The sequence below is a fragment of the Rhinoderma darwinii genome, chromosome 5 (genome assembly GCF_050947455.1).
Source record: "Rhinoderma darwinii isolate aRhiDar2 chromosome 5, aRhiDar2.hap1, whole genome shotgun sequence".
In the NCBI taxonomy this organism is placed as follows: Eukaryota; Metazoa; Chordata; class Amphibia; order Anura; family Rhinodermatidae; genus Rhinoderma; species Rhinoderma darwinii.
In genome coordinates, this window is record NC_134691.1 from 9,634,454 (window position 1) to 9,659,670 (window position 25,217).

Genomic DNA, 25,217 nt, shown 5'->3' on the forward strand with positions numbered 1-25,217 from the left:
TAATACTGCCCCCTATATATAAGAATATAACTACTATAATACTGCTCCCTATATACAAGAATATAACTACTATAATACTGCCCCCTATGTACAAGAATATAACTTTTATAATACTGCCCCCTATGTACAAGAATAAAACTACTGTAATTCTGCTCCCTATATACAAGAATATAACTACTTTAATACTGCCCCCTATATACAAGAATATAACTATTATCATACTGCCCCTATGTACAAAAATATAACTACTATAATTTTGCTCCCTATATACAAGAATATAACTAATATAATACTGCCCCTATATACAAGAATATAACTACTATAATACTGCCCCCTATATACAAGAATATAACTTCTATAATACTCCCTCCTATATAATAGAATATAACAACAATAATACTGCGCCTATATAAAAGAATATAACTTCTATAATACTCCCTCCTATATACAAGAATATAACTACTATAATACTGCTCCTATATACAAGAGTATACCTACTATAATACTGCCCTATATATACACAAGAATATAACTACTATAATACCGCCTCCTATATACAAGAATATAACTATTATAATACTTCCTCTATGTAATAGATTAAAAGAACTATAATACTGCCCCCTATGTGCAAGAATTTAACTACTATAATACTGCCCCCTATATACAAGAATATAACTACTATACCATTGCCCCTATATTCAAGAATATAACTACCATAATACTGCCCCATATATACAAGAATATAACTACTATAATACTGCCCCTATATACAAGAATATAACTACTATAATACTGCTCCTATATACAAGAATATAACTACTATAATACTGCTCCTATATACAAGAATATAACTACTATAATTTTGCTCCCTATATACAAGAATATAACTACTATAATACTGCCCCCTATATACAAGAATATAACTACTATAATACTGCCTCTATATACAAGAATATAACTACTATAATACTGCTCCTATGTACAAGAATATAACTACTATAATACTCCCTCCTATATAATAGAATATAACAACTATAATACTGCCCCTATATACAAGAATATAACTTCTATAATACTGCCTCCTATATACAAGATTATAACTACTATAATACTGCTCCTATATAAAAGAGTATAACTACTATAATACTGCCCTATATATACACAAGAATATAACTACTATAATACTGCCCCTATATACAAGAATATAACTACCATAATACTGCCTCCTATATACAAGAATATAACTACTATAATACTGCTCCTATATACAAAAATATAACTACTATAATACTGCCCCTATATACAAGAATATAACTACCATAATACTGCCCCCTGTATACAAGAATATAACTACTATAATACTTCCCCTATATACAAGAATATAACTACTATAATACTGCCCCTATATACAAGAATATAACTACTATAATACTGCTCCTATGTACAAGAATATAACTACTATAATACTGCTCCTATATACAAGAATATTACTACTATAATACTGCCCCCTATATACAAGAATATAACTACTATAATTATCTTTTTTATTTGAAAACTTGCAACAAATTATTACAATACCTTTGCAATACACTCATAACAGATAAAGAAAATAAACATTTGTCTCTTAATAACATCACAATCATTAAACAAACCATAATATATGAATATTGCTCCAGTATAGATTGTTTCTACTATTTTTCATGATATTATTCTAGACATTATTACAGGAGAGTTCTTCTTTATTGGTGACCGGGCAGCATCGCGCACACCACAGATGGGACACGGTCACCACATTTATGACATATAGTAAGCCTCTATGATATAAACGGAGTTCGGGGTAGAAGTCTCCATACAGCAGCTGAGAGTTTCACTGTCCCAATAGATGTGGTGACTGCAGGGACACAGCAGGGACATTACTCTGTAGATAAGTCTCTTGTATAAAGATGACATTGGTTTTGTCATCAGACAGACGCTGGAATATCGCCCGCCGCGTGCTCCTATTCTTCACACTGTTCACATTGATGGAGGTGATTTTCAGCCTCATCCTGGTTACATGTCTTTCATACTTTTTTTCCTTCTTCCACTGCTATGTCCTGTTACACCCCATCTTTTGGTGGACATTGGGGGGTCAGCATCTTCATCCTGAGGTTCATCATCTGGGTTGTGTGAGGAGACTTGCTCCATCTCTGCTTCTTCTTCCTGGTCATCTTCTCCCAGCGCACAATAACGTCCCCCAGTTATCGCCAGCACTGGAGACTCCAGTGATTTCTTTGCAGCAGTGATTTTTTTCCTAGAAGAATTATCTGTTTTACTTCTCCTTTTAACCGTCTGAAATCCCTCCTCATCGATACTGGTCGCTGCGGCTGGATCAGCAGGTTTTTTACTGGTCGCTGCGGCTAGATCTGCTGTTTTTTTACTGGCCGCTGCGGCCGGATCAGCTGGTTCCTTACTGGTCACTGCGGCTCGATCAGCTGGTTCTTTACTGGTGTTGGGCAGATGTTTAGATGTTTTGGTGACCGAGTGGCTGGATATTTTACTTTTAGCATGACCTCTATTTTCAGTGGCTGGTGACACTTGTGCAGCATCCACAGATGGGACATTCGTCTCTGGAGCAGGGTCTCTGGTACTTTGGCTCACAACATCGCTGGGACTTCCAGGTTCTGGGATTGTATCTACACCTATGGAAACATCCTCCTTGTCTTCCTCCATGGCTTCTTTAAAGGTCTCCTCCTTATTATGCTCTGCATGCGGACACTCCCGGAATGTATGTCCAGGTCCTAAGCACAGGTTACAGATGACAGGTCCTGTACAATCATCCTTCACATGCCCAAACTGACCACATAGTGAGCACTTAATACGGGAACAGTTGAATGCCAGGTGTCTGCCCCCACATCTATGGCACAGTCGCGGTTGACCAGGGTAGTAACATACGCCTCTCTCTGAGCCCAGGTAGAAGGAGTGCGGCAGATGTCTGGTCACTCCATTCTCCTGAACCAGCTGGATCTTGACAGAATATCCTCCATTCCAGATCTCCTCCTCATCATAGATCTTTGTTGGCAGTCTCTTCACCTCACAATATCTGCTCAACCAGTGCTGCAGATCTGCCAGAGCCACCACCTCAGACTGGAACAGGACGGTGGCGGTGACTACCTGGGGTTTAGTCAGCTGGATGACATGTAGATGCTCCCACATCGCGTGCTCCTTTGTATCGTTATAAATACTCCAGAACAAGTCTAGACTATATTGCAGCTTGAAACTGATGTCATAATTCCTGCTGGAGGGAACGTGGATCAGAGCGAACACCTCAGAAGCTTTAAACTTCATAAACTCCTTCAACAAAACTTTCCCAATGTAGAGTCTGGAGGGGAGGTTTTCCTCTGGTCCTGAGTACCTGATTCTGACCGCGTTCCTCCTTTGAGGTGTGGAGTTAGTCGGTCTTGTGACGCTGGAGAACAGTCTCCTGTACTGAGGTCTGTCAGCAGGTGGGTCAGGACTGGACCTCTCCTCAGCTGATTGTACTGCAGATCCTCCTGTGTCTGCTCCTGATCGCTGTGTAACCTGCACTCCATTCACTGACACTGCGGACGGCTGAACCTCCAGAACAGGGTCTGCAATGTCCGCCTCAGCCTGTGCCGCTGGTTCATCAGATATCAGACTGTCAATCACCGCGCTGAGCGAGGTCTCACTTATAATATCAGGACATGAGGCACTTTCTTGCTCACTCCCAGGAGTGCCACTCGCATTCACTTCATCTGTACTGCACATAGAGTCTACTGCAGTTAACCCCTCGTCAGCTGGCACACATTTCTCTGCAGCTTTAGCAGCATTTTTGTTGACTGATTGCACAGACCCCACACATGATGAGAGATGTGATCCTCCAGCCACTGCACACTCATATCTTCCAGGGTTTCCCTGCTCCACAATATTATACACAGTCTTATAGTCAGTGTCTTTTTTTGCAATGATATTTTTTCTCTTCACAGTTTGGGCTCTGGTCTCCCTTTTGTTCTCCATTGCCCAGTTCTTTATTTTGGGTACTGTGCATGATTCTTTCTGCAATCCCTCCTTCAATATCACCAGCTCACGTGTGCAAACATCCAGACACTCACATTTCATCAGCTTTGCCTTTGGATCAGTCTCTTGGTTAATTTCAGTTCTCAATTTGCGAACTTGCATTTCCATTTTAAAGATATTTTTCTTTGTCATTTTTGTGCACAATTCACCAACATCATGAGATTCAGTTGACTCACCAGCCACCATTTCCAGATCATCAGCTCCACCATCTCCATGCTGCAGGCCAAACTCCAGACTCTGGGCTTTCCCAGGATCATCAGCCCAGGACCCCTCCCCTCCACCTGGGTCAGAAGCCATGCATAGTCCTAACAGGGAGCTCACAAGCACACGTCTATCCTCTCCTATGGACAAGAATAGAACTACTATAATACTGCCCCCTATATACAAGAATATTACTACTATAATACTGCCTCCTATATTCAAGAATATAACTACTATACTACTGCATCCTATATACAAGCATATATCTACTATAATACTGCCCCTATATACAAGAATATAACTACTATAATACTGCTCCTATATTCAAGAATATAACTACTATAATACTGCCCCTCTATACAAGAATATAACTACTATAATACTGCCTCCTATATACAAGCATATAACTACTATAATACTGCACCCTATATACAAGAATATAACTACTATAATACTGCCCCCTATATACAAGAATATAGCTACTATAATGCTGCCCCTATATACAAGAATATAACTACTATAATACTGCTCCTATATACAAGAATATAACTACTATAAGGGCATGCCCAGACGTGGCGGAATTCTTCCGCAACTGTCCGCATCAATGCCGCACATCTGCCCAAAATGGGCAATAAATTGATGCGGACTAGCCGCTGCCTATTGAGGTGAAAGTACTTCCCTTCTCTCTATCAGTGCAGGATAGAGAGAAGGCACAGCACTTTCCCTAGTGAAAGTAAAATAATTTCATACTTACCGGCCGTTGTCTTGGTGACGCGTCTCTCTTTCGGCATCCAGCCCGACCTCCCTGGATTACGCGGCAGTCCATGTGACCGCTGCAGCCAGTGATTGGCTGCAGCCGTCACTTAGACTGAAACGTCATCCTGGGAAACCGGACTGGAGGAAGAAGCAGGGAGTTCTCGGTAAGTATGAACTTCTATTTTTTTTTACAGGTTGCTGTATATTGTGATCGGAAGTCACTGTCCAGGGCTCTGAAACAGTTACTGCCGATCGCTTAACTCTTTCAGCACCCTGGACAGTGACTATTTACTGACGTCGCCTAGCAACGCTCCCATAATTACGGGAGCCCCATTGACTTCCTCAGTCTGGCTGTAGACCTAGAAATACATAGGTCCAGCCAGAATGAAGAAATGTCATGTTAAAAAACCAATACGCTCCGCAACACATAACATCTACATTACATCTGCGGACTTCATTGCGGAACTTAGAATCTCCATTGAAGTCAATGGAGAAATTCCGCAATGAGTCCGCAAACAGTCCGCCACACGTCCGCAACAACCATTGTATGCTGCGGACACCAAATTCCGCACCGCAGCCTATGCTCCGCAGCGGAATTGTCCGCAACGTGCAAACGAACCCAACCACAAAGCTGTGGAAGGCAATGGAGAAACGGGTCCGCTGCGGATTTCCGCTGCGGAGTGTCAGCAGCGGAATTCCAGAGCAATTCTGCTACGTCTGGCCATGCCCTAATACTGCCCCCTATATACAAGAATATAACTACTATAATACTGCCTCCTATATACAAGAATATAACTCTCATAATACTTCCCCTATATACAAGAATATAACTACTATAATACTGCCCCTATATACAAGAATATAACTACTATAACACTGCCCCCTATGTACAAGAATATAACTACTATAATACTGCTCCTATATACAAGAATATAACTACTATACTACTGCCCACTATATACAAGAATATAATTACCATAATACTTCCCCTATATACAAGAATATAACTACTATAATACTGCCCCTATATACAAGAATATAACTACTATAATACTGCCCCTATATACAAGAATATAACTACTATAATACTGCCCCTATATACAAGTATATAACTACTATAATACTGCTCCTATATACAAGAATATAACTACTGTAATACTGCTCCTATATACAAGAATATAACTACTATAATACTGCCCCTATATACAAGAATATAACTGCTATAATACTGCTCCTATATACAAGAATATAACTACTATAATACTGCCCTTATATACAAGAATATAACTACTATAATACTGCCACTATATACAAGGATATAACTACTATAATACTCCCTCTTATATACAAAAATATAACTATTATAATACTGCCTCCTATATACAAGAATATAACAACAATAATACTGCCCCAATATACGAGAATATAACTACTATAATACTGCCTCCTATATACAAGAATATAACTACTATAATACTGCCCCAATATACAAGAATATAACTACTAGTATACTGCCCGCTATATACAGGAATATAACTACTATAATACTGCCCCCATATACAAGAATATAACTACTATAATACTGCCCCTATATACAAGAATATAACTACTATAACACTGCCCCTATATACAAAAATATAACTACCATAATACTTCCCCCTATATACAAGGATATAACTACCATAATACTGCCCCTATATACAAGAATATAACTACTATAATACTGCTCCTATATACAAGAATATAACTACTATAATACTGCCCCTATATACAAGAATATAACGACTATAATTATCTTTTTTATTTGAAAACTTGCAACAAATTATTACAATACCTTTGCAATACACTCATAACAGATAAAGAAAATAAACATTTGTCTCGTAATAACATCACAATCATTAAACAAACCATAATATATGAATATTGCTCCAGTATAGATTGTTTCAACTATTTTCCATGATATTATTCTAGACAGTATTACAGGAGAGTTCTTCTTTATTGGTGACCGGGCAGCATCGCGCACACCACAGATGGTACATGGTCACCACATTTATGACATATAGGAATCCTCTATGATATAAACGGAGTTCGGGGTAGAAGTCTCCATACAGCAGCTGAGAGTTTCACTGTCCCACTAGATGTGGTGACTGCAGGGACACAGCAGGGACATTACTCTGCAGATAAGTCTCTTGTATAAAGATGACATTGGTTTTGTCGTCAGACAGACGCTGGAATATCGCCCGCCGCCTGCTCCTATTCTTCACACTGTTCACATTAATAGGAGGTGATTTTCATCCTCATCCTGATTACATGTCTTTCCTACTTTTTTTCCTTCTTCCACTCCTATGTCCTGTAACACCCCATCTTTTGGTGGACATTGGGGGGTCAGCGTCTTCATCCTGAGGTTCGTTGTCTGGGATGTGTGAGGAGACTTGCTCCAGCTCTGCTTCTTCTTCCTGGTCATCTTCCCCCAGCGCACAGTAACGTCCCCCAGTTATCGCCAACACTGGAGACTCCGGTGATTTCTTTGCAGCAGTGATTTTTTTCCTAGAAGAATCATCTGTTTTACTTCTCCTTTTAACCGTCTGAAATCCCTCCTCATCGATACTGGTCGCTGCGGCTGGATCAGCTGGTTCTTTACTGGTCGCTGCGGCTGGATCAGCTGGTTCCTTACTGGTGTTGGGTAGATGTTTAGATGTTTTGGTGACAGAGTGACTGGATATTTTACTTTTAGCATGACCTCTATTTTCAGTGGCTGGTGACACTTGTGCAGCATCCACAGATGGGACATTCGTCTCTGAAGCAGGGTCTCTGGTACTTTGGCTCACATCATCGTTGGGACTTCCAGGTTCTGGGGTTGTATCTACACATATGGAGACATCCTCCTGCTCTTCCTACATGGCTTCTTTAAAGGTCTCCTCCTTATTATGCTCTGCATGCGGACACTCCCGGAATGTATGTCCAGGTCCTAAGCACAGGTTACAGATGACAGGTCCTGTACAATCGTCCTTCACATGCCCAAACTGACCACATAGTGAGCACTTAATACGGGAACAGTTGAATGCCAGGTGCCTGCCCCCACATCTATGGCACAGTCGCGGTTGACCAGGGTAGTAACATACGCCTCTCTCCGAGCCCAGGTAGAAGGAGTGCGGCAGATGTCTGGTCACTCCATTCTCCTGAACCAGCTGGATCTTGACAGAATATCCTCCATTCCAGATCTCCTCCTCATCATAGATCTTTGTTGGCAGTCTCTTCACCTCATAATATCTGCTCAACCAGTGCTGCAAATCTGCCAGAGCGACCACCTCAGACTGGAACAGGACGGTGGCGGTGACTACCTGGGGTTTAGTCAGCTGGATGACATGTAGATGCTCCCACATCGCGTGCTCCTTTGTATCGTTATAAATACTCCAGAACAAGTCTAGACTATATTGCAGCTTGAAACTGATGTCATAATTCCTGCTGGAGGGAACGTGGATCAGAGCGAACACCTCAGAAGCTTTAAACTTCATAAACTCCTTCAACAAAACTTTCCCAATGTAGAGTCTGGAGGGGAGGTTTTCCTCTGGTCCTGAGTACCTGATACTGAGCGCGTTCCTCCTCTGAGGTGCGGTGTTAGTCGGTCTTGTGACGCTGGAGAACAGTCTCCTGTACTGAGGTCTGCCAGCAGGTGGGTCAGGACTGGACCTCTCCTCAGCTGATTGTACTGCAGATCCTCCTGTGTCTGCTCCTGATCGCTGTGTAACCTGCACTCCATTCACTGACACTGCGGATGGCTGAACCTCCAGAACAGGGTCTGCAATGTCCGCCTCAGCCTGTGCCGCTTGTTCATCAGATATCAGACTGTCAATCACCGCACTGAGCGAGGTCTCACTTATAATATCAGGACATGAGGCACTTTCTTGCTCACTCCCAGGAGTGCCACTCGCATTCACTTCATCAGTACTGCACATAGAGTCTACTGCAGTTAACCCCTCGTCAGCTGGCACACATTTCTCTGCAGCTTTAGCAGCATTTGTGTTGGCTGATTACACAGACCCCACACATGATGAGAGATGTGATCCTCCAGCCACTGCACACTTATATCTTCCAGGGTTTCCCTGCTCCACAATATTATACACAGTCTTATAGTCAGTGTCTTTTTTTGCAATGATATTTTTTCTCTTCACAGTTTGGGCTCTGGTCTCCCTTTTGTTCTCAATTGCCCAGTTCTTTATTTTGGGTACTGTGCATGATTCTTTCTGCAATCTCTCCTTCAATAACAATATCACCAGCTCACGTGTGCAAACATCCAGACACTCACATTTCATCAGCTTTGCCTTTGGATCAGTCTCTTGGTTAATTTCAGTTCTCAATTTGCGAACTTGCATTTCCATTTTAAAGATATTTTTCTTTGTCATTTTTGTGCACAATTCACCAACATCATGAGATTCAGTTGACTCACCGGCCACCATTTCCAGATCATCACCTCCACCATCTCCATGCTGCAGGCCAAACTCCAGACTCTGGGCTTTCCCAGGATCATCAGCCCAGGACCCCTCCCCTCCACCTGGGTCAGAAGCCATTCATAGTCCTAACAGGGAGCTGACAAGCACACGTCTATCCTCTACTATGGACAAGAATATAACTACTATAATTACTGCCCCCTATATACAAGAATATAACTACTATAATACTGCCCAAATATACAAGAATATAACTACTAGAATACTGCCCGCTATATACAGGAATATAACAACTATAATACTGCCCCCATATACAAGAATATAACTACTATAATACTGCCCCTATATACAAGAATATAACTACTATAATACTGCTCCCTATATACAAGAATATAACTACTATAACACTGCCCCTATATACAAGAATATAACTACTATAACACTGCCCCTATATACAAGAATATAACTACTATAATACTGCTCCTATATACAAGAATATAACTACCATAATACTTCCCCCTATATACAAGGATATAACTACCATAATACTGCCCCTATATACAAGAATATAACTACTATAATACTGCTGCTATATACAAGAATATAACTACTATAATACTGCCCCTATATACAAGAATATAACGACTATAATACTGCCCCTATATACAAGAATATAACTACCATAATACTTCCCCCTATATACAAGAATATAACTACTATAATACTGCCCCTATATATAAGAATATAACGACTATAGTACTGCCCCCTATATACAAGAATATAACTACTATAATACTTCCCCCTATATACAAGAATATAACTACTATAATACTGCCCCTATATACAAGAATATAACTACTATAATACTGCCCCTATATACAAGAATATAACTACTACAATACTTCCCCCTATATACAAGCATATAACTACCATAATACTTCCCCTATATACAAGAATATAACTACCATAATACTTCCCCTATATACAAGAATATAACTACTATAATACTGCCCACTATATACAAGAATATTACTAATATAATACTGCTCCTATATATAAGAATATAACTACTATAATACTGCCCCTATATACAAGTATATAACTACTATAATACTTCCCCCTATATACAAGCATATAACTACCATAATACTTCCCCTATATACAAGAATATAACTAGTTTAATACTGCCCACTATATACAAGAATATTACTAATATAATACTGCTCCTATATATAAGAATATAACTACTATAATACTGCCCCCTATATACAAGAATATAACTACTATATTACTGCCCCTATATACAAGAATATAACTACTATAATACTGCTCCTATATACAAGAATATAACTACTATAATACTGCTCATATATACAAGAATATAACTACTATAATACTGCCCCCTATGTACAAGAATATAACTACTATAATACTGCTCCTATATACAAGAATATAACTACCATAATACTTACCCTATATACAAGAATATAACTACCATAATACTTCCCCTATATACAAGAATATAACTACTATAATACTGCCCACTATATACAAGAATATTACTAATATAATACTGCCTCCTATATACAAGAATATAACTACTATAATACTGCTCCTATATACAAGAATATAACTACTATAATACTCGTCCTATGTACAAGAATATAACTACTATAATACTGCCTCCTATATACAAGAATATAACTACTATAATACTGCCCCTATATACAAGAATATAACTACTATAATACTGCCCCCTATATACAAGAATATAACTACTATAATACTGCTCCTATATACACGAATATAACTACTATAATACTGCCCCCTATGTACAAGAATATAACTACTATAATACTGCCCCTATATACAAGAATATAACTACTATAATACTTCCCCCTATATACAAGCATATAATTACCATAATACTTCCCCTATGTACAAGAATATAACTACCATAATACTTCCCCTATATACAAGAATATAACTACTATAATACTGCCCACTATATACAAGAATATTACTAATATAATACTGCCTCCTATATACAAGAATATAACTACTATAATACTGCCCCTATATGCAAGAATATAACTACTATAATACTTCCCCCTATATACAAGCATATAATTACCATAATACTTACCCTATATACAAGAATATAACTACCATAATACTTCCCCTATATACAAGAATATAACTACTATAATACTGCCCACTATATACAAGAATATTACTAATATAATACTGCCTCCTATATACAAGAATATAAGTACTATAATACTGCTCCTATATACAAGAATATAACTACTATAATACTGCTCCTATATACAAGAATATAACTACTATAATACTGCTACTATATACAAGAATATAACTACTATAATACTGCCTCCTATATACAAGAATATAACTACTATAATACTGCTCCTATATACAAGAATATAACTACTATAATACTGCTCCTATATACAAGAATATAACTACTATAATACTGCTACTACCGTGTTTCCCCGAAAGTAAGACAGTGTCTTACTTTCTTTTTATCCCCAAAAGCCCGACTATGTCTTACTTTCGGGGTATGTCTTATATTGTAAAAAAATTGTCGAATTTTTTTTTTTTTTTTTTTCACAAACTTTATTTAACTGTTTTACATTTTTTTTTTTAGTCCCACCAGGGGACTTCACTATGCGATGTGCCGATCGCATATATAATGCTTTGGTATACTTAGTATACCGAAGCATTATTGCCTGTCAGTGTAAAACTGACAGGCAACCTATTAGGTCATGCCTCCGGCATCGCCTAACAGGCAGATGCTGAAGGCAGACCTGGGGGTCTTTGTTAGACCCCCGGCTGTCATGGAAACCCGACGGCGACCCGCGATTTGTTTGCGGGGGCGCCGATCGGGTGACAGAGGGAGCTCCCCCCTCTGTCAAACACATTAAATGCCGCTGTCACTATTGACAGCGGCATTTAATGGGTTAAACTGCCGGAATCGGCGCGCGCTTCGATTCCGGCAGTTGCAGCAGGAGCCAGGCTGTGTATAACAGCCGTGCTCCTGCCGCTGATGGAGACGTATGGAGAGGGGGGCGGCGCGGAAGTGGGCAGGAGGCGGCAATACCCCCGTGTTTCCCCGAAAGTAAGACATATGTCTTACTTTCGGGGTACGGCTTATATTAGCCGACCCCCCTGAAACCCCCGATACGTCTTACAATCGGGGGTGTCTTACTATCGGGGAAACACGGTATATACAAGAATATAACTAATATAATACTGCCTCCTAAATACAAGAATATAACTACTATAATACTGCCCCCTATATACAAGAATATAACTACTATAATACTGCCCCCTATGTACAAGAATATAACTACTATAATACCTCCTCCTATATACAAGAATATATCTACTATAATACTGCTCCTATGTACAAGAATATAACTACTATAATACTGCCCCTATATACAAGAATATAACTACTATAATACTGCCCCCTATATACAAGAATATAACTACTATAATACTGCCCCCTATATACAAGACTATAACTACTATAATACTGCCCCTATATACAAGAATATAACTACTATAATACTGCTCCTATATACAAGAATATAACTACTATAATACTCCTCCTATATACAAGAATATAACTACTATAATACTGCCTCCATTAGGGAAGGATTTAAATATTATAGAACAATAACACTGCCTTCGGTGGACGAGAATGTAGTTCTTAAAGGGGTCTTTTTCATATTATACCTTGATAACATATCCACAGGTTATGCTATAAATGCCTAAAAATTCTGGTCCCACTTCTGAGACCCTCACTTCGGGTGAACAGTAGCTATAATTCACAGCGGCCACTTTCTCCTTTAAACTGGAATGGAGAGGTGGTCATGCTCCCTGTTGAAGTCCATGAGAGTTACGCATGCAGCTAAGCTTATCTATCAGGCATCTGTGGCATATCCTGTGTATATGCTACAAATGTTTAAGATTGGAATACCCCTTTAACATATTGTAACACCATTGTTACTAATGTTGCGGAGTTCTCATTGGTTTAACCGGGTTATCCAGTTTTATCCAGCAGTAGTATTACCGCTATGTATGGGGCACTACTATTACCGCTATGTATGGGGCACTACTATTACCGCTATGTATGGGACACTACTATTACCACTATGTATGGGACACTACTATTACCACTATGTATGGGGCTCTACTATTACCACTATTTATATAGTACTACTATTTCTGCTATGTATGGAGCACTACTATTACTTCTATGTATGGAGCACTACTATTACAGCTAAATACAGCTAAATGTGTCGCACTACTATTACCGCTATGTACGGGGCACTACTATTACCGCTGTGCATGGGGCACTACTATTACCGCTATGTATGGGGCACTACTATTACCGCTGTGTATGGGGCACTACTATTACTGCTATGTATGGGGCACTACTATTACAGCTAAATACAGCTAAATGTGGGGCACTACTATTACCGCTATGTATGGGGCACTACAATTACTGCTATGTATGGGGTACTATAATTACTGCTATGTATGGGGCACTACAATTACCGCTATGTATGGGGCACTACAATTACTGCTGTGTATGGGGCGCTACTATTACCGCTGTGTATGGGGCACTACAATTACTGCTATGTATGGGGCACTACAATTACTGCTATGTATGGGGCACTACAATTACTGCTATGTATGGGGCACTACAATTACTGCTATGTATGGGGCACTACTATTACCGCTTAGTGTGGGGCACTACTATTACAGCTAAATGTGGAGCACTACTATTACCGCTTAGTATGGGGCACTACTATTACCGCTAAGTGTGGGGCACTACTATTACTGCTATGTATGGGGCACTACTATTACCGCTAAGTGTGGGGCACTACTATTACTGCTTGGTATGGGGCAATATTTTTACCGGTATTTATGGGGCATTACTTAATATTGTAATTACCCAGGATGAACACAGGTCTTAGCCATACACTATACATGATCTATGTTATTTATTGCTCCTTTTTAGGTTGAAGATGCCCTGAGTGAAGTCGATTTTCAGCTGAAGTTAGATCTGCACTTTACAGATAGTGAACAACAGTGAGTAATATAACAGTATTATTATTATTTTATATGATCATTTTTAATATTTCACAGTATTTTATGCATATTTTAAATTATTAATATTACTATTGTATATTAATTATTCGACTTTTTTATTATTATTATTACATATTGTCTTTGAATATCAGAAAGAAGAATATGAAGACATTTCAAAAAATAAATGTGCACTAGAACCTGCGGAAAACTCTCCTTTCCCTGGGGTCATGAAAAAAATAGAGGGAGATAGAGGTGAAACAAACACCTGGCCCTTTTATCGTGGGTGGCAAATCCCGGCTTCCTGATGTGAGGACCAACTTGATCTATTCTGTGTGCCTCAATGATAGTTACTCTTTTTCCAGGACACTTATATTAACACTTTATAATGCTGGCAAATTTTTCTGAAATTTAGTTAAGAGCAAATTATCTCTTAAATACATTTTCCAAACTTCGCAAGTGATAACATATCACTAATCCATCCCTTGCTGATCGGTGAAAGTTTGAACCCCCACAATTGCTATACAGATGGGGCCACAGAGAGCTGTGGCGCCTCTATATTTCTATTAGAAACAGCGCTGATCTGTACGTGTCTGGTATTACAGCAGCACAGACCCTGCGGTGTAAGTATAAGGGGTACAGAGGTTGCGGTCACATCCAGGGCTAGAGCCTAAGAAAGCCCAAAAAGTCCCTTTAGCCCATATACATAAACCAGTATTAGAAATTACACGATAGCTGGTGTTCCAGATTTTGCATTGGGGCTCATGAGCTTTACATTACGCCTCTGCACCGACCTATGAAAACATTAGGTGGAGGGCCCAGGTATAGTATCTAAATGGGGCCTATATATAAAATCCCAATGTGGCCCAGATATAAAATCTCAATGGGTCCAAATATAAAATCTCAATGGGGCCCAGATATAAAATCTCAATGGGGCCCAGATATAAAATCTCAATGGGGCCCAGATATAAAATCTCAATGGGGCCCAGATATAAAATCTCAATGGGGCCCAGATATAAAATCTCAATGGGGCCCAGATATAAAATCTCAATGGGGCCCAGACATAAAATCTCAATGGGGCCCAGACATGAAATCTCAATGGGGCCCAGATATAAAATCTCAATGGGGCCTAGATATACAATCTCAATGGGGCCCAGATATAAAATCTCAATGGGGCCCAGATATAAAATCTCAATGGGGCCCAGACATGAAATCTCAATGGGGCCCAGACATGAAATCTCAATGGGGCCCAGACATGAAATCTCAATGGGGCCCAGATATAAAATCTCAATGGGGCCCAGGCAGAGACAAAACTTAAAGCTACCATATGTTATTAAGCTACCAACTGTGTGCCATTTATAATACCCATTAGGTGGCAGTGGTCCGTGGGGTCTTTAGGATCAATCAGGTACCAAAGCCCCAGTACGTCCGCTACCCAGGACATCCGAGCTATGTATCTGTTAGTATCTGGCAATTGATGCTATGAAGATGTTTTTATGTCAGGACTTTAAATGTATGTTAGCGTAAACTATTTCAGTGGCAACAAGCAACGGAAAACAATAAAAGTAACAAGAAAAAACATCTGTGCAGTGTAACAAGTGTAAACATCTCTTCCAGGCTCAAAGACATCTCCGCCGTCCCCCTGATAAGCAGCCGCACTTTAGGTCTTCATTTCCACCCAAGAAGAGGTTTGCACCACCATGTCCCTGTCATGTTCGACTATTTCCACTTGTCGGTGATCTCTGTAACTGTGCACGCTTCACTGATAGCCTTACATCAGCCGCTTACAAGGTAAAGCATGCACACACCACCGCTGACGCTCTCTGATGTTTGTATGGGGATGGAAGGAAAAATATGTTCTACAAAGCCCTTATGTGCTGGAAATAAGTTATAGCTACATCTGTTTTTCTTTGTCTGATAGACAGGTAGAGATAGTCAAATGGATGAATGGATTAATTATTAGATAGATAGATAGATAGATAGATAGATAGATAGATAGATAGATAGATAGATAGATAGATAGATAGATAGATAGATAGATAGATAGATAGATAGATAGATAGATAGATAGATATGAGATAGATAGATAGATAGATAGATAGATAGATAGATAGATATGAGATAGATAGATAGATAGATATGAGATAGATAGATAGATAGATATGAGATAGATAGATAGATAGATAGATAGATAGATAGATAGATAGATAGATAGATAGATAGATAGATAGATAGATAGATAGATAGATAGATATGAGATAGATAGATAGATAGATAGATAGATATGAGATAGATAGATAGATAGATAGATAGATAGATAGATAGATATGAGATAGATAGATATGAGATAGATAGATAGATAGATAGATAGATAGATATGAGATAGATAGATATGAGATAGATAGATAGATAGATAGATAGATAGATAGATAGATAGATAGATATAGATAGATAGATAGATAGATAGATAGATAGATAGATAGATAGATAGATAGATGATAGATAGATAGATAGATAGATAGATAGATAGATAGATAGATAGATATGAGATAGATAGATAGATATGAGATAGATATTAGATAGATAGATAGATAGATATTAGATAGATAGATAGATAGATAGATAGATAGATAGATAGATAGATAGATGATAGATAGATAGATTCAGCTCCATGGAAGAGCAAGAGAAACTCTACATCCTGCTGGGTGAAGAGGAAACCACAGTGGGCACAGCGGCACAATATGTCACTGCATGCCATAAACTGAGAGAGACATGATATGCCATGGACTTGTATAACCCCGACCCTAGATATGTCCCTATCCCCCAATCCCTCAGTCCCTATCCCTCATTCCCTTACTTCTTACTTGCTTTGGCAATGCTAATATGTATTTGGTCCTGCCAATAAAGCTTCTTTGAATTTGAATTTGAATTTGAATTTGATAGGAGATAGATAGATAGATAGATATGAGATAGATAGATAGATAGATGATAGATAGATAGATGATAGATAGATAGATAGATAGATAGATAGATAGATAGATAGATAGATAGATAGATAGATAGATAGATAGATAGATAGATATGAGATAGATAGATATGAGATAGATAGATAGATAGATAGATAGATAGATAGATAGATAGATAGATAGATAGATAGATAGATAGATAGATAGATAGATAGATATGAGATAGATAGATATGAGATAGATAGATATGAGATAGATATGAGATAGATATGAGATAGATATTAGATAGATAGATAGATAGATAGATAGATAGATAGATAGATAGATAGATAGATAGATAGATAGATAGATAGATAGATAGATAGATAGATATGAGATAGATAGATATGAGATAGATAGATATGAGATAGATAGATAGATAGATATGAGATAGATAGATATGAGATAGATAGATATGAGATAGATAGATATGAGATAGATAGATATGAGATAGATAGATAGATAGATATGAGATAGATAGATAGATATGAGATAGATAGATAGATAGATAGATAGATAGATAGATAGATAGATAGATAGATAGATAGATAGATAGATAGATAGATAGATAGATAGATAGATAGATATGTGATAGATAGATAGATAGATAGATAGATAGATAGATAGATAGATAGATAGATAGATAGATAGATAGATAGATAGATAGATAGATAGATAGATATGAGATAGATAGATAGATAGATATGAGATAGATAGATAGATAGATAGATATGAGATAGATAGATATGAGATAGATAGATAGATAGATAGATAGATAGATAGATAGATAGATAGATAGATAGATAGATAGATATGAGATAGATAGATAGATAGATAGATGGTTAGGATTCAGACCCATTGTTAGGTTTTCCTTTATGGACTGTTTATTTCAGTTCCTTGTTAATTATATCTGTTGGGTTTAGGTCAGTCTATATTTGTAATTTTTTCCTGCAGCTACTTGCATAAAAATTAGAAAACATCCGGCACTCCAAATACTGTAAACAATAATGTAGAACAGTTCCCATTAACTTCAAAGGGGCCACATGGGCATTACAGACTCATTGCAGTGAATAGAAAATGATGACATGGGGTCACAGGGCACAGACCCCATCAGTGACATTTTCGAAGATATTTAAAGGTGAACTTTTCCTTTATGGCCGAAACTTGCTGGGTCCTCAAGAGGTTAATACTATACTAAACATGGTGGTCAAATAATCAATACAGAGTTATTGGGGAATGAATCCAAAAAAAGGGAAAGACCCTGGCAGCTAGTAATCTTCTCCAATGACAGCTGCTTTTAGACCTCATGGGCCCTGTGGTGATTATACTCTCTCTTATGGATCCTGTGATGGGCCGATGTATGTACAAGGTCTCATATCTCCATTAATGGGCTTCATGGTCTGATTTTTTGTGGTCTTAAAACTAAATATTTCATTTGTGATCAGCCTGGGACTAATCATAATTGTACTCCTACACCATCATTTTATTTTCTATCACCTCCCCCTCTCTTCCCCAAAAACATCCCAGGACTGAGCCCTTAATCCTTTTTTAAGTGTGAGATGTCCAGTTTTTAAGATGGAAGGGTAACCGATGACATCCACTGGTCCAGCATATAATGGTAATGATGAGATCTGTCTATCATTAGGCATCGTAAATAAAAGTTTGGGCGGTTCCAGACTTTGACTCGCGCTGTATATAATATAGCAGCATAGTCTAATATGCAGTGTGATAGGATCTAGTGAATATTGTTTTTTAGGATCTTCTGTTACTGTTTTCCAGTTTTGTTCGTCCGGTGAAAGGTTCCTGGTTGGGAAAAGGTAATCAGGACCTGAGGATGGAACAGCCCAGCGTTTCCCTTGAGAATCTGGTGTTTGGGGTGGCATACTGCAAGCCAGCATCTTCCGAGGTAACTGGAAGGATTTATAGAAGGTGTCAATCAAGGGTAAAGATACAAGTATTAATAATGGTCTGCACTAGGTATGGCACAGTAATAGTTTTACCTGGCTTGCTTCTTTAAGTAGCAGAAAATAAAACCCAGCCACACAGATACCCCCCATAACAGTGGCAGCTGCACAGTGCCCCTCATAAGAGCATCAGACACAGTGTCCCCTTAACAATGTTAGTCACACAGTGTTCGCCTTAACAGTACTGGCCACATATTGTAGTCCATAACAGTGCCAGAACACAGTGCACCACAAGTACTTACATGTCAATGCTTCGCCACTAGAGGGTGATCATTATACAGATGTGTCCTTCGTTACCTTTCCCTCATCTCAATATATACTTTGATGTGTGGCATGAGATGACCAGCTTTGAAAAAAAAACCACGATTTTGCGATACTCTGTCATGAGATGTCTATGGTATGTGCCTATGTCTGGCCACCCAGTGGTTGTGATGCGGGTTGCTGCCTGTGACGTGTTTTGCTAGCATGTCACGATATTGTATTGAATTGGTTTCATGATAAATTGGAGCCCTTAACCAAATTCAAGCAAATGTAAGGGTGGACATAAATTTGTATGATCAGTGGAGGGAAGAGAACGTAGCTGCTGTCTACTGATGGCACCCCTTTATCTGCATCCGAAGGATGTGGCTGTCTATTAAAAGCCTTCTAAAAGTCTTTCTGACACACACACACACACACACACACACATGATTGTCTAAGTCCTGATGTTTGGGGGCTGCATACAGGGCTGGCTCCAGGTCTATGTGGGCCCTTGGGCGACACAGAATTAGCGGGGGAACTCATGGCGGCAGTAAAATGGTAGAAAATGTCACTTTGTGCCCCATATAGAAGTTAGGTCCTGTTTAAGCCCCCATAAAGAAGTTAGGCCCCCAGTTTTTACCCCAATAAATTTAGTGCCCACTAAAGACAGTGCCACACAGCCCCTTCCCAGGTAGTGCCACACAGCCCCCCTACTAGTTAGTGCCAAACAGAACCCCCCTCTCAGGTAATGCTACACAATGCCCCTTCCAGTAGATAGCGCCTTCGGATACGGCTTCAGGAGGATCCCCTGACAGCACTGTCCATATATGGACAGTGCTGTAAGGGGCAACCCCAGGGCCTTAGTCCCGGGCAGAGCCTACTACAGAGCCTACTAGCACTCTGCCTGGGATTCCTGCTCTGCTCCTGACATCTCTCTGCTTATATGGATAGTGATGCGCTAGCAAAGGCTCTGCTCCGGTACTCCGGCTCTGGGGAAGCCCCTGACATCAGTGTCCATATATGGATAGTGATGTCAGGGGCAATCCTAGAGCCAAAGTCCCGGGCAGAGCGCTACTATCACTCTGCCTGGGAGTCTGTAGCCTAGTAAATGGCAGAATAGGGAGTTACCTCCCTGCTCCGTCATAGCGTTCAATAGTATCTTCATCCAAAGGATGCAGATACTATTGAATGTGGCGTCACTACTGCTGTAGCTGCCATAGCGACTGCTAATGGGGCCACTGGGCATTGGTGGGGCCGTGAAGGCGTGCCACACGGGCCCCCCTCATGCCGCAGGCCCTGTAGCAGCTGCTATGGCTGCTATAGCGGTTGTTATGCTGCCTCCTAGACAGGGGCTCACTCTACAAGCAGAATCCCGTCGGCGACACTCTAGCCGGGAATTCCACTCCTGGAGGAGCCATGACGGCAGCGTCAGCACCCGAAGGCTGAGTGGGCCCCCCCCCAAAGGGTAGTGGGCCCCAGCACTTGCCCAGGTTCGCCGGATGCTGATGCCGGCCCTGGCTGCACAGAACAAAATTTAGTGCCGCAGGTTGTGCCCCCGACAAACAAGTGTTTTTGACTTTTTTTATTTTTCTTGTTCTTGATGGTGTCTTTAGAGAGATGCAAAACTCAAAAAATGTACTTCACTGGTATTTTGTTGATGGGCGAGTCTCTCATTACAGAGATATTTTTGCTGCTTGTAAGACAATAGAGGTCAAACTACGGATCCATATTTCAGCCTCCGTTTTCTCTTATGTGGCAGTAGGAAGACAACATGCAATTGAATAAAATTGGCCTTGATATAATCTAACCAGTATAATCAGGGTATGCACTGTATAACGTTGTATTATGTTTACTATTACGTCTTACTTTGCAGGAATCCTGCTATATACCATCTGAACCTTGCATACAGCACGCCTATAAGTGGCACAAGGATCTCTGCAGTCTCCTGCTGTCTTCTTATACTGGACTTTCTTCATATTATACCTCACTATTAAAACAAGTCCCAGACTTATCTCAGGTAGAATTGGGTAAGTGTTATTTTGTACGTTGGCACTTGGAGACCCTACGGGGTTGTTATCATGGACCTGTAGGCACTCTGTAGGTCACCATGAGGTTCTTCTGTGAGGGTCTGTAATTTTTTCCTAGAAGCAATGTTTGTAGGGGAAAATATCTTTGCAATATGTCATGTGATGGAGCATGCCACCATTATTTCTCATGGATTCCTCTGTGCGCCTAAATGTGGAGTTGGAGGCACATGGAGGTAGAGTATGGACCCAAGGCAGGTCCCAACCCTTTACCTCCGTCTCCTTACTTTTCCTTTATTCCTGCAGATATTGTCGAACATTAAAGAAGCCATAATACGCATGTGTGCTCCATTCATTTCTATATATATTTATTTTTTTATATATATTTTTTTATGTATTTTTGACTTATTTTTTTATATTTTTTTTTACTATTGTTTTTATCTAGTTAGTCCGCTTTTTTTAAAATTTTATTAAATTATTACATGAAAAGTTCTCTCAAAATTGTGTGTATTTTGGGACTGATATATGACAATGTCACTTACCTCCCAGCTGTCCTGTTTTGTGGGACTGTGCCATGAATAGAACAACAAGCAGGCGGGGCTTGTGCAGATTTGCATATAAAGGGGCAGGTTAGAAGGTATGAGTATATTATAATTTGACATGAATATTGCTCACCAGTATATATTGTTTTTCTTTAGAGGAGCTGGCGCCTGACAAGACTTTATGCCAACTCTGTAATGATCTACAGGTAAGTCAGCCGTGAAGAACATACATGATAGTATATTCTGAATTGTATGGCACTTATCTGTGGACTGCAGTCTATGTAGCTGCCCCGTCTATAAGGGACTGGTGAATGATTACCAGTTACTCACTTTACTGCGGTAAATCATTTAGGGTACAAACGGACAGAGCGTAAACACTGTGGATGTTCCGCAACGGATTAATTGCGGGAAAACCCGCAGCGTATTACAGTAGCAGCAGAGTGGGTGGGATTTTGGCAAATCTCGTCCCCACACAGTGGAAAAAAGGCGCAAAAAAAAACGCGCGTAAATTGACCTACGGTGCGGTTCCTTCAGCCGCAGCATGTCAATTAATGTTGCGAAATCGCTGCTCTTCTGTTGCGCGCTTTCTCCTTTGAATTTAATGGGGTGCTTAAACCCGCAACAAAATGGTGTGTGTTTCGACATTCGCGGCGGAATCGCAGCGATTCCGCCATAAAAGCGGCAAGTAAAAAAAAAAGTTATGTTTACCCAGAGTTCCATGCTTCTTCTCCACTCCGGCCTCCTGGGATGACATTTCATCCCATGTGACCGCTGCAGCCGATCACAGGCTGCAGCGATCACATGGCCTGCAACATCATCCCAGGAGGCCGGACCACGCACAGAAGAGAGAGAGGGGGTAAGTATGATTTTTTTTATTTTATTTTTTTCCGGCGCTGCTTTCCGCAGCAGAAATTGTGGTGCAGATTTTCGGACGCCGTTTCCTGTGGTGTTCAGGGTGGATACGCTGTGCAGCTTGACGCTGCGTATCCGCCCTGAACAAGCCGTGTGTTCCTACCCTCAAAGTGATTGTCCAAAAATCACCACCTATAATCACGGATGTCTAGATATGTTTTGTCGTGGATTGTCTATAACACAGCCGACACGCTCGTTCTATTGAGCGGGCTCAGCCCGTGAGACTGCTTGATACTCCCCCACCCGATGTGCGCCAAATATGTCGGGAAGGGGTTAATGAAGTCCCTAATACTTAGGTATTGAAGGAAAGCGGCTGTTGGTAGATTATATTTTGCCACAATAGCCCAAAGTTGCAGGAGCCTCCCTTCCACTTCAATATCCTGTAGTGCGCGTGTTCCTGCACATAATGACCATCTCACTACGGCCTTTAATTCTACTAAGAAAGTTGACGTGTGTCTGGGTCGTGTCATCTTCTCCTCATAAATTATAAAATAACCCCAACTATACAGTAAATATAGCTTTTGAGATGAACTGTATGTAGAATAGTTAACATGATCACTATGGTCTTTGATCTCCATCTTCTCCTGCATGCTCGGCGGCTGCCTCCAGCTGCCCTCAGATCTTCCAAGTCTTTGCTCAGCTGCGGAGTTGGTCACCCAGCAGCCCCTGTATCACTTCAATAGTTCACACACAGCTGGGTTCCTTTTCCTACTGACTCTCTTATCTGTAATTCAGGAATCACAGATTATATATCTCAGTTGCTTTTACTCTCAAAGATACATTTAGAGATGAAAGGAGATGCATAAGCAGATAACGACATCTACGACTGGCCCGCTGGTTTTCCGGAAGCCTTCTGAATTTAGCAGCATCATTAAAAAGCTGGGGCATGATGTAGGTCAATATTTGTAGGCCCCAATGAGATAGCTTATTGTTAACGTCATTATGATCATCCTCTTCATTACTGGGCCTAGCATTACTATTATCCTCCTCATTAGGACTTTTTAGATCAAAGCACAGTAGGTAGAAGCCCCTGGGCAAAAAAATTGGTGTAGGTGCCCTACCAGTAAGGGCTCATTCAGATGATCGTATATGTAGTCCATGTGACGGCTGTTAAAACAACGGCTGTCACACGGACTTATGTACTTCAATGGGGCCGTTCACACGACCGTTGTAGCTTCTGAAGCGTCTGTGAAAAAATAGGACATGTCTTATTTTACTGCATGTCACGCATCCCTCCATAGACTCTAGTCTATGAGGAATTCATGACAACTCGCCCCACACGGGTGCACCTCGGACGTGAAAAACTGCAGTTTTTCACGTCCGAGGTTAGCTACGCTCGTCTGAATGTAGCCTAAGGGTATGTTCACACGGCCTATTTACGGACGTAATTCGGGCGTTTTTGCCCCGAATTACGTCTGAAAATAGCGCCTCAATAGCGCTGACAAACATCTGCCCATTGAAAGCAATGGGCAGACGTTTGTCTGTTCACACGAGGCGTAAATTTACGCGCCGCTGTCAAATGACGGCGCGTAAATAGACGCCCGCGTCAAAGAAGTGACCTGTCACTTCTTTGGCCGTAATTGGAGCCGTTATTCATTGACTCCAATGAATAGCAGCGCTAATTACGGCCGTAATTGACGCGGCGTTCAAGCGCCTGCACATGCCGGTACGGCTGAAATTACGGGGATGTTTTCAGGCTGAAACATCCCCGTAATTTCAGCCGTAACGGACGCCCTCGTGTGAACATACCCTAACAATGTAATGCAATGCTTGGCCATAGACATAAGATAATTGTTTGCAGATCCCATTTATGTTGATGGCATCCACCAACATTCCCATGTGTATGGAGGAAGGTCTACTATGCCCTGATGTCATCATCACCACCATGATCCTTGTCACCATCAATGTCTTTATCTTCATGATCATCGTC

At 40.1% G+C, this 25,217-nt stretch overlaps 1 protein-coding gene across 1 annotated transcript in view; it reads left to right on the plus strand.

The window, feature by feature from the left end:
- Positions 1-25,217, plus strand: part of FAM135B (family with sequence similarity 135 member B) — a 173,345-nt gene that overhangs the window by 115,663 nt on the left and 32,465 nt on the right. The window contains exons 5-9 of the mRNA XM_075825702.1: positions 14,533-14,603; positions 16,218-16,391; positions 19,385-19,511; positions 21,683-21,836; positions 22,532-22,581. Of these exons, the coding sequence (XP_075681817.1) occupies positions 14,533-14,603; positions 16,218-16,391; positions 19,385-19,511; positions 21,683-21,836; positions 22,532-22,581 (576 nt within the window). The remainder of the gene's footprint in view (positions 1-14,532; positions 14,604-16,217; positions 16,392-19,384; positions 19,512-21,682; positions 21,837-22,531; positions 22,582-25,217) is intronic.